Source organism: Prionailurus viverrinus, chromosome D1 (assembly GCF_022837055.1).
Source record: "Prionailurus viverrinus isolate Anna chromosome D1, UM_Priviv_1.0, whole genome shotgun sequence".
Lineage (NCBI taxonomy): Eukaryota > Metazoa > Chordata > Mammalia > Carnivora > Felidae > Prionailurus > Prionailurus viverrinus.
In genome coordinates, this window is record NC_062570.1 from 114328353 (window position 1) to 114340106 (window position 11754).

General features: G+C 52.5%; 1 protein-coding gene across 1 annotated transcript; it reads left to right on the forward strand.

The window, feature by feature from the left end:
- Positions 1 to 4632: 4632 nt before the first annotated feature.
- LOC125146844 (keratin-associated protein 5-10-like) lies at positions 4633 to 5235 on the forward strand. The gene has a single exon (XM_047823743.1). It carries the CDS (start codon positions 4633 to 4635, stop codon positions 5233 to 5235), a length of 603 nt encoding a protein of 200 aa, XP_047679699.1.
- The last annotated feature ends 6519 nt before the right edge of the window (positions 5236 to 11754 follow it).

Below are 11754 nucleotides of genomic sequence, written 5' to 3' on the forward strand. Positions count from 1 at the left end.
CATCCAACGTTCATGGATCAGAAGACAGAATATGGTGAAAATGACAACACTGCAAAACATGATCTGCAGATTGAATGCAACCCCTCTCAAAATCCAATGTTGCTTTTCGCAGAAATTGACCATCTGACCCTAACTTTCCTATGACGATGAATGCGGAAATGAATGGAAGGGATGTCGGGTAACGAAAACAAGCTTGCCAAAGAAACTCAACGGTGGGGGACTCACACATCCCAATGGCAATGGGTGCTGCACGCCTACAGCGATGGAAGCACTGTGGTGCTGCCAGAAGGATAGACTCACAGATCAGTGCCATAGAATGGACAGTATGAAGAGGAGCCCTTGAACTTATGTTCCACTGACTTTCACCCAGAGTGCCAAAACAATCAGTGCAGGAGTCTTTTCCATAACGAGTGCTGACACACCTAGAAATCCACTTTCAAAAGAATGAAGTTGCATCTTTACATCCCATCGTATAAGAAAACCACATCAACAACAACAACAACAAACAACAAGAACAACACATACAACAACAAGAACAACAAAATTCCTTCTATCTAGATCAAGCATTTTAGCATAAAAGTTAAAACGACGCACTATCAAACTCTCAGGAGACATCCTGGGTTACGTCTTTGAGACCTTGTCTCGGCAATGGCTCTGAGATACGACAGAGAAAGCACAGGAAGAAAAACTCAGGAAAATTGGGTGCCATCAAAATGTAACACTGTTACATAGGCAAAACTCTCACTCCTCGAAATCAACCAGTCAATCCAGCAACCAATCAATGAATAAGAATGAACCCCCCCCCCCGCACACACACACACACACACACACACACACACACACAAAAGAAAAAACAACTGAGCACTGGATCTGGATAGACATTGGTCCAAGAAGGTACACGGTTGGCGAATAAGCCAATGAGAAGATGCTCAACGTTATTAGGAATCAGGGAAATGCAGATGAGAACCACAAGGCGATCCCCGTGCCTAGGATGGCTAGGATCCAAAAGACAGACAATAAGACGTGCTGGGGAAGGTGTGGAGAAACCAGAGCCCCGCGCGTTGCCGATGGGACTCAAATGGAGGCAACTGCTTTGCAAAAGAGGTTGACAGCTCCCCACGTGTTAAGTAGAGATTCCATGCCACTCAGAAATTGCACTGCTAGATATACGCCCAAGAGAAGAGAGAACGTACAGCATGCAAAAATTCGTGTGCTAAGTCACGTAGTAGCATTCTTCACAAAGGCCGCCACGGGGAAATAACCAAATGCCCGTCAACTGATGCGTGGGTAAACAAACTGGTCTATCCACGGGATGGGATCTTACTTAGCTCGTTTTCAAAGGGTATAAAGCTCTGATACATGCTAATCAAACAAAGAAACAAACAAAAACGTTGAAAACGGTATGCTAAGTGAAAGGAGTCACACGCAAAAGGCCACATACTATACGACCCCATTTCTCTGACAGTGTCCACAAAGCCATCTACACTAGCAATGAAGAATCATTCTAGATCAGTATGTTCTGGGGGCTGGGTGGGAAGGGACGAATGGATACCACGTGCTCGCGTTATGGAGTTGTGTTTGGGGGGCCATGAACATGTTCTGGAACGAGTCAGAAGTGATGCTTGTATCACTTTGCAAATCGACCAAACACCACTCAATTGCACACGTCAAAGGCTGAATTTTATCACATACGGAGTAGGTCTCCATTCTCAAATTCATGTGACGTGACGTTGTTTTGGCATCCTCTTCTATGGGGAAGAAACTCGTCCACGGTTAAGAATCTTCCCAAACCACCTTGGGATTTCCATCGAAGGTGCGCCTTTTAGTCATGGACTGCAGATGCCCATTTCAAGGCAAACGTCATGAACCACCCTAAGGAATATTCAAGACGGCACCAAAGTATTTCCCAGAAGCTGACATGTAATATATTCTACGGCTGTATTTCTTTGGTCCGTGGACATGACATGCTAGAAGAAGGTTTCATTGTGATAGGATGTGAAAGCGTCTTCAGGAGGGAAACCATGCCTGCAGAGCATGGGAGGAGCTTGGAGGTGGCCACGCCCCTCCACTCACCAAGAAAAGGCTCAACTGAAAAAACCAGCAGCCCTTGACCAGCAGATCCACCAAAGAACCCAGGTCACAGGGCATCCTGCTGCATGCCCCCCCACGCCCCGCCCTGTGTTGGAGAGACAGAGGGGCAGAGACAGAGAATCACAACTTACAGAAACAGAGGGTAAGTAAGCCAACCTCAGTGCAGACATGCCCGAGAGCTAACATCTCCAGGGGGACACACTCCAAAACTCCCCTCACGCTTTGGGCCAGAGGGAGCATGGAAGGAGACAGGTAGAATTATGCCAGAGCACGTCCCCACCTTCGTGAGGTCTGCCCTCAGGACACATGGTTTGACCAAGCCCAACGTTGCTGGGGTTTTATCAGAGCCCAGTGACCTGGAGGGGAGGAAATACTCAGCTCCAGTCCCACGCTGATTCATGACCACCTGGCGGCAGGGTGGCAGCCCGGCTGGCGGCGGGGGCGTGGTGGGGACCGACTGAGGCCGCCTAGTAAAGGTTGCAGGCCAGGTCACTAAAAGACGAAGAACATCCCCTCACCCCCAGCCCTTATTAACACACCCCTCCAGGCCTAGGTACCACCATTCCTCTTCCCCGGTGCATCACGTCCCGCTTTCGACATCAAAGTACAAGGCATACTAAAAGACAAAGAGCTCAGCTGGGAGACACAGAGCGGGCATCACAGCCGGACCCGGGCACGGCAGGGACTTTGAAATGATCAGACGAGGAAGTTAAAATAAATATGATTGACACGCTGAGCCTCTCAGGACACCTCCGAGAGGAAACGGGTGACGGAAGCAGCGACAGGAAGTCCTACCAAAGATTCCCAGAAAGGGCTAGAGATCAAAGGCACTGTGACAAAGGCGAAGAAAGGCTTTGATGGACCCATCAGCTGACCGGACACGGTGTGCACGCACTCCGTGAACTCAGGCAGGTCAATGGAAACTTCCCAAGCCGGAAGGACAGAAAAATGCCGGGGGTGGGGACGGGGGTGGGGGGGGGGGGGGGCGGGACAAGGTGGGGAAGGAAAGGAACACGCCCAACCGAGACCTAGACACAAAAAATAGAAACCAAAGCTATCGACTTTGCACGTGTGGTTTAAAATTGGAAGGGAATTTGTCAAACTAATAAAGGCGGTGGCATAGATAGTTAAGCCTAAGAGCCTGCAGGGCATTTCTCTTCGCGTTGCTCAGACTTGAGCCCTGCGTCCCTTTGGCAGGGAGTCTTAGCTTTGTCGTATTCGTTTGATTTTATCTTTCCGAAGAGGGGGCTATCAGCCTCCACAAGACACATTTATGCCACGTAGGTGTAAGTCGCCCTTGGAACGATGTACAGCCAAGTGTTTTCAACTGTCACGCGAGCAAATGGAATATTGATATCAAACCCGCAAGCCATCCAAATCTTCCGGGGCAGAAACCATTGTTCTCACGCGTGGTTCCCTGGTCCACGCGTTGAGGGCTGTCATGGCGGGCGAGGCCAGGGCGAGCCACCAGACCCCAAGGAGACAGGCTAGGAACGGTGGGTTGCGCTACACTCCTGAGGGACTCTACGGAGAGCATCGGCGTCAAGGACCTGAAAGACGCACGGCCGGTGATTCCTACCACATCCTCCTCACTCTTTTCCCTGCTGACCCGCTAGCAAAATGGTTCTTCTCTCCAGTCGCCGGGACCTCATGCGCCGCTGGCCTGAAGCTCTTGGTTGCGGAGGGAGAAAGGCTTCCAGCACGGACACACAACCATTCCGCTGGACTGGAGTGGAGGCGGCCACCCGGCCACTTTGGGCTCCTCGTGCCTCGGGGTCTACAGGCAAACAAGGGGCGTCGTACTGATAGCACGGATGGATCCTGATGCCCACAGTGCAATCGGGCGGCTCCGCTCCATAGAAGGAAGGCAGGGCACCTCGGGAGCACAGGAGCTGGCTCGAGGCATCTCTCAGCACCACCCTGCCCCGCGATTTCAGTCAAAGCAGAACTCCCACGAGGCCATTCAAGGAGGACCCTGAGTAGCCCGGGCTCCGCCATCAGGGTCCCAGCCCAGAACCGTGGGCGCCACCTGCTCCCAATGCCCATAAGCACCTCCTGCCCGGAGATGGACAGGAAGGGCCCTGCCCACTGCCCACCGCCACGGTGGCTTTCTGCTTCCCACACTCTCCACACCCTGAGCCCACCGGTCATGTGCTCTTTGGAATCATGCCAAGACTGTTGAGGGTCTCGAATCGGGTCAGGGTGGGACCACCAGGGCTCCGAGGCGCTGCTTCCGTCTCCCTGCAAACTCTGAAACACAAGCCCGTCAGGTGATGCAAGTCGGGCGCTGGGGAAAAGGCAAAACCCACCAAAGACGTTCTGGTCAATACAATCACATGGTCATGATGAAATTCTGAAAAATACTCATCCTTTGTCCGCTGCAAAGTGGCACAAACAGGAACCAGGAAGTGACAGTGTGTCAGCCTCTCACCTGACCCTGGCAGGTATATACAGGGCCCCCGGCCCAGGAGGCTCCACACCTGAACACCTCCCCTCTGCACCTGCATCTCTGACCGACTCCGCCCAAAACCCACCAGAAACATGGGCTGCTGTGGCTGTTCTGGAGGCTGTGGCTCCAGCTGTGGGGGCTGCGGCTCCAGCTGTGGGGGCTGCGGCTCCAGCTGTGGGGGCTGCGGCTCCAGCTGCTGTGTGCCCGTGTGCTGCTGCAAGCCCGTGTGCTGCTGCAAGCCCGTGTGCTGCTGTGTGCCAGCCTGTGCCTGTTCCAGCGGCGGCTCGTGTGGGGGCTCCAAGGGAGGCTGTGGCTCCTGTGGGGGCTCCAAGGGGGGCTGTGGCTCCTGTGGGGGCTCCAAGGGGGGCTGTGGCTCCTGTGGGGGCTCCAAGGGGGGCTGTGGCTCCTGTGGGGGCTCCAAGGGGGGCTGTGGCTCCTGTGGCTCCTGTGGCTGCTGCCAGTCCAGCTGCTGCAAGCCCTGCTGCTGCCAGTCCAGCTGCTGCCAGTCCAGCTGCTGCAAGCCCTGCTGCTGCCAGTCCAGCTGCTGCAAGCCCTGCTGCTGCCAGTCCTGCTGCTGCAAGCCCTGCTGCTGCCAGTCCTGCTGCTGCAAGCCCTGCTGCTGCTCTTCCGGCTGTGGGTCCTCCTGCAGCCAATCCAGCTGCTGTGTCCCCGTTTGCTGCCAGTGCAAGGTCTGAGGCTCTGGCTGATGGCCTCAGGGAACTCCGAAAGAACTGTGCTTGCCCTCAAGTGACTATAGGTACATCCTGGTTACACCCCCCCCCCCAAAAAAAACACACACACACAAAGCCCGCCCCCCAAACACTTCCTCTCCACTTGCTGGATCCCTCCAGTGTCTTGGCTTAGACTTTGCCCCCAGCCCTTGTGGCAAAGCAATGGACTAGTCCCATACACATTCCCTACAAAGGCGATCCCATCCTGCAGGCCCTTTGGCCTCTCCTACTGCCATGCCTTCATGCCTGAGCCACACTACCTGGAAAAGGCCCACAGGGCCAGCACGGGGCCCAGATCCCCCTCTCTCATCATTCTCTGTGTCAAAGCACCACATCCTTGCTCTCCTCTGCTTGCCAGGAGCTTGATGGCATTGGCATCGCAATGTCTCCTGGAAGCTGCCTCACTAACACAGGTGTGTTAAGATCCAATGGGTCTTGGTGCACCACCCCCATGAGTGGTAAATAAACTCTCCCCCCATAAGTCTTGGTCTTCGTGTGGCGGTTTCCTTCCATCCGCGGTCTCACTTGCAAAACACACCGTGTGTCCCTCATCTCACTTCTCAAGGCACCACTGCTCCCCACATCTTCACTGCTGTCACTCCACTGTTGGCTCACTGCTCACTGCACATACGTTTGTGGAATTAAATCAGGAACGACTCACTACACGCATGGAGGAATGAGTCAATAAGTCAGGAAGAGACGACTGAATGTAAAAGAGGCGTTCTTATCAGGCTTAAGGGAGCCCAGACTGCTGAGCCTCCATGGGATTCAGACTTTGTTGGAATCGTGGAGGCTGCTCCTTCCCCATGCCAGGATCTGCTTCGCAAGGCATCCCATGAGTGGTGTCTGCGCCCATCCAGGCCGCAGAGCAGGAGCCAAGCCTAGAGAGAGGGCAGTGACTTCAAAATGGGCTGTGTTCCTCAGGTGTTCCGGATGACAAAAGGAGAAACGGTGCCGTTTTCAGACACCAGAGGCAGGGTGTCTCGGCACAGACTGACGAGCACTCTTTACATCTCTGGGCTCACGGTTCCACACAGGATGGAACAGAAGGCGACGTCCTCGACCCGATCAAAGGATCTACCAAACAGCCACAGCTGCCACCACACGTCCCACTGAAAGCCTGGAATTTCCTTTGAAGGTCAGGGACAGGAAAGGATGTCCACATTCACCACATCTACTCAACATTGCACTCAAGGTCTACCCAGGGTAATAAGGCAAGACAAGGACGTAAAAGGCATCCATGTGGGAAACGAAGAAGGAAAAGTATGTCTCTTCACAGAACACATAATCTTGCACAAACGAAAGAACCTAAGACGTGCACGCACACGCGCGCGTGCGCACACACACACACACACACACACACACGCAAACCACAATCATAAATCAACTCAGTGGGTTGCATGATCCGTCCGCAATATACAACAATCAGCTGTATTTCTAGACACGAGCAAGGAAGAATCATCATTGAAATTCAGAAACAATGTCCTCAAAAAGAACAAATACTTAAGAATATACTTGAAGGGGCACCTGGGGGGCTCAGTCAGTCTAGCGTCCCACTCTTGATTTTTGCTCAAGCTGTGACGCTCAAGTTGTGAGTTGGATCCTCCAGTCGGGATCCATGCTGACAGTATCGAGCCTGCATGCGATTCTCTCTCTCTCTCCATCTCCCTCCCTCCCTCTTCCTCTCTCTCCCTCTCTCTCTCTCTCTCTCTGTCTGTCTCACTCAAAATAATTTAATAATTACACTTTAAGAAAAAAGAATGAACGGAACAAAAAATGTGCAAGACTGACATCCTGAAGACTGCAAAACAGCACTGAAAGAAGGTACAGAAGAGTACATTAAATACAAAGGCATCCAACGTTCATGGATCAGAAGACAGAATATGGTGAAAATGACAACACTGCAAAACATGATCTGCAGATTGAATGCAACCCCTCTCAAAATCCAATGTTGCTTTTCGCAGAAATTGACCATCTGACCCTAACTTTCCTATGACGATGAATGCGGAAATGAATGGAAGGGATGTCGGGTAACGAAAACAAGCTTGCCAAAGAAACTCAACGGTGGGGGACTCACACATCCCAATGGCAATGGGTGCTGCACGCCTACAGCGATGGAAGCACTGTGGTGCTGCCAGAAGGATAGACTCACAGATCAGTGCCATAGAATGGACAGTATGAAGAGGAGCCCTTGAACTTATGTTCCACTGACTTTCACCCAGAGTGCCAAAACAATCAGTGCAGGAGTCTTTTCCATAACGAGTGCTGACACACCTAGAAATCCACTTTCAAAAGAATGAAGTTGCATCTTTACATCCCATCGTATAAGAAAACCACATCAACAACAACAACAACAAACAACAAGAACAACACATACAACAACAAGAACAACAAAATTCCTTCTATCTAGATCAAGCATTTTAGCATAAAAGTTAAAACGACGCACTATCAAACTCTCAGGAGACATCCTGGGTTACGTCTTTGAGACCTTGTCTCGGCAATGGCTCTGAGATACGACAGAGAAAGCACAGGAAGAAAAACTCAGGAAAATTGGGTGCCATCAAAATGTAACACTGTTACATAGGCAAAACTCTCACTCCTCGAAATCAACCAGTCAATCCAGCAACCAATCAATGAATAAGAATGAACCCCCCCCCCGCACACACACACACACACACACACACACACACACACACAAAAGAAAAAACAACTGAGCACTGGATCTGGATAGACATTGGTCCAAGAAGGTACACGGTTGGCGAATAAGCCAATGAGAAGATGCTCAACGTTATTAGGAATCAGGGAAATGCAGATGAGAACCACAAGGCGATCCCCGTGCCTAGGATGGCTAGGATCCAAAAGACAGACAATAAGACGTGCTGGGGAAGGTGTGGAGAAACCAGAGCCCCGCGCGTTGCCGATGGGACTCAAATGGAGGCAACTGCTTTGCAAAAGAGGTTGACAGCTCCCCACGTGTTAAGTAGAGATTCCATGCCACTCAGAAATTGCACTGCTAGATATACGCCCAAGAGAAGAGAGAACGTACAGCATGCAAAAATTCGTGTGCTAAGTCACGTAGTAGCATTCTTCACAAAGGCCGCCACGGGGAAATAACCAAATGCCCGTCAACTGATGCGTGGGTAAACAAACTGGTCTATCCACGGGATGAGATCTTACTTAGCTCGTTTTCAAAGGGTATAAAGCTCTGATACATGCTAATCAAACAAAGAAACAAACAAAAACGTTGAAAACGGTATGCTAAGTGAAAGGAGTCACACGCAAAAGGCCACATACTATACGACCCCATTTCTCTGACAGTGTCCACAAAGCCATCTACACTAGCAATGAAGAATCATTCTAGATCAGTATGTTCTGGGGGCTGGGTGGGAAGGGACGAATGGATACCACGTGCTCGCGTTATGGAGTTGTGTTTGGGGGGCCATGAACATGTTCTGGAACGAGTCAGAAGTGATGCTTGTATCACTTTGCAAATCGACCAAACACCACTCAATTGCACACGTCAAAGGCTGAATTTTATCACATACGGAGTAGGTCTCCATTCTCAAATTCATGTGACGTGACGTTGTTTTGGCATCCTCTTCTATGGGGAAGAAACTCGTCCACGGTTAAGAATCTTCCCAAACCACCTTGGGATTTCCATCGAAGGTGCGCCTTTTAGTCATGGACTGCAGATGCCCATTTCAAGGCAAACGTCATGAACCACCCTAAGGAATATTCAAGACGGCACCAAAGTATTTCCCAGAAGCTGACATGTAATATATTCTACGGCTGTATTTCTTTGGTCCGTGGACATGACATGCTAGAAGAAGGTTTCATTGTGATAGGATGTGAAAGCGTCTTCAGGAGGGAAACCATGCCTGCAGAGCATGGGAGGAGCTTGGAGGTGGCCACGCCCCTCCACTCACCAAGAAAAGGCTCAACTGAAAAAACCAGCAGCCCTTGACCAGCAGATCCACCAAAGAACCCAGGTCACAGGGCATCCTGCTGCATGCCCCCCCACGCCCCGCCCTGTGTTGGAGAGACAGAGGGGCAGAGACAGAGAATCACAACTTACAGAAACAGAGGGTAAGTAAGCCAACCTCAGTGCAGACATGCCCGAGAGCTAACATCTCCAGGGGGACACACTCCAAAACTCCCCTCACGCTTTGGGCCAGAGGGAGCATGGAAGGAGACAGGTAGAATTATGCCAGAGCACGTCCCCACCTTCGTGAGGTCTGCCCTCAGGACACATGGTTTGACCAAGCCCAACGTTGCTGGGGTTTTATCAGAGCCCAGTGACCTGGAGGGGAGGAAATACTCAGCTCCAGTCCCACGCTGATTCATGACCACCTGGCGGCAGGGTGGCAGCCCGGCTGGCGGCGGGGGCGTGGTGGGGACCGACTGAGGCCGCCTAGTAAAGGTTGCAGGCCAGGTCACTAAAAGACGAAGAACATCCCCTCACCCCCAGCCCTTATTAACACACCCCTCCAGGCCTAGGTACCACCATTCCTCTTCCCCGGTGCATCACGTCCCGCTTTCGACATCAAAGTACAAGGCATACTAAAAGACAAAGAGCTCAGCTGGGAGACACAGAGCGGGCATCACAGCCGGACCCGGGCACGGCAGGGACTTTGAAATGATCAGACGAGGAAGTTAAAATAAATATGATTGACACGCTGAGCCTCTCAGGACACCTCCGAGAGGAAACGGGTGACGGAAGCAGCGACAGGAAGTCCTACCAAAGATTCCCAGAAAGGGCTAGAGATCAAAGGCACTGTGACAAAGGCGAAGAAAGGCTTTGATGGACCCATCAGCTGACCGGACACGGTGTGCACGCACTCCGTGAACTCAGGCAGGTCAATGGAAACTTCCCAAGCCGGAAGGACAGAAAAATGCCGGGGGTGGGGACGGGGGTGGGGGGGGGGGGGCGGGACAAGGTGGGGAAGGAAAGGAACACGCCCAACCGAGACCTAGACACAAAAAATAGAAACCAAAGCTATCGACTTTGCACGTGTGGTTTAAAATTGGAAGGGAATTTGTCAAACTAATAAAGGCGGTGGCATAGATAGTTAAGCCTAAGAGCCTGCAGGGCATTTCTCTTCGCGTTGCTCAGACTTGAGCCCTGCGTCCCTTTGGCAGGGAGCCTTAGCTTTGTCGTATTCGTTTGATTTTATCTTTCCGAAGAGGGGGCTATCAGTCTCCACAAGACACATTTATGCCACGTAGGTGTAAGTCGCCCTTGGAACGATGTACAGCCAAGTGTTTTCAACTGTCACGTGAGCAAATGGAATATTGATATCAAACCCGCAAGCCATCCAAATCTTCCGGGGCAGAAACCATTGTTCTCACGCGTGGTTCCCTGGTCCACGCGTTGAGGGCTGTCATGGCGGGCGAGGCCAGGGCGAGCCACCAGACCCCAAGGAGACAGGCTAGGAACGGTGGGTTGCGCTACACTCCTGAGGGACTCTACGGAGAGCATCGGCGTCAAGGACCTGAAAGACGCACGGCCGGTGATTCCTACCACATCCTCCTCACTCTTTTCCCTGCTGACCCGCTAGCAAAATGGTTCTTCTCTCCAGTCGCCGGGACCTCATGCGCCGCTGGCCTGAAGCTCTTGGTTGCGGAGGGAGAAAGGCTTCCAGCACGGACACACAACCATTCCGCTGGACTGGAGTGGAGGCGGCCACCCGGCCACTTTGGGCTCCTCGTGCCTCGGGGTCTACAGGCAAACAAGGGGCGTCGTACTGATAGCACGGATGGATCCTGATGCCCACAGTGCAATCGGGCGGCTCCGCTCCATAGAAGGAAGGCAGGGCACCTCGGGAGCACAGGAGCTGGCTCGAGGCATCTCTCAGCACCACCCTGCCCCGCGATTTCAGTCAAAGCAGAACTCCCACGAGGCCATTCAAGGAGGACCCTGAGTAGCCCGGGCTCCGCCATCAGGGTCCCAGCCCAGAACCGTGGGCGCCACCTGCTCCCAATGCCCATAAGCACCTCCTGCCCGGAGATGGACAGGAAGGGCCCTGCCCACTGCCCACCGCCACGGTGGCTTTCTGCTTCCCACACTCTCCACACCCTGAGCCCACCGGTCATGTGCTCTTTGGAATCATGCCAAGACTGTTGAGGGTCTCGAATCGGGTCAGGGTGGGACCACCAGGGCTCCGAGGCGCTGCTTCCGTCTCCCTGCAAACTCTGAAACACAAGCCCGTCAGGTGATGCAAGTCGGGCGCTGGGGAAAAGGCAAAACCCACCAAAGACGTTCTGGTCAATACAATCACATGGTCATGATGAAATTCTGAAAAATACTCATCCTTTGTCCGCTGCAAAGTGGCACAAACAGGAACCAGGAAGTGACAGTGTGTCAGCCTCTCACCTGACCCTGGCAGGTATATACAGGGCCCCCGGCCCAGGAGGCTCCACACCTGAACACCTCCCCTCTGCACCTGCATCTCTGACCGACTCCGCCCAAAACCCACCAGAAAC

Coding starts and splice junctions, on each gene's coding strand:
- LOC125146844 (XM_047823743.1), top strand. CDS start 4,633: ATGGGCTGCTGTGGCTGTTCTGGAGGCTGTGGCTCCAGCTGTGGGGGC.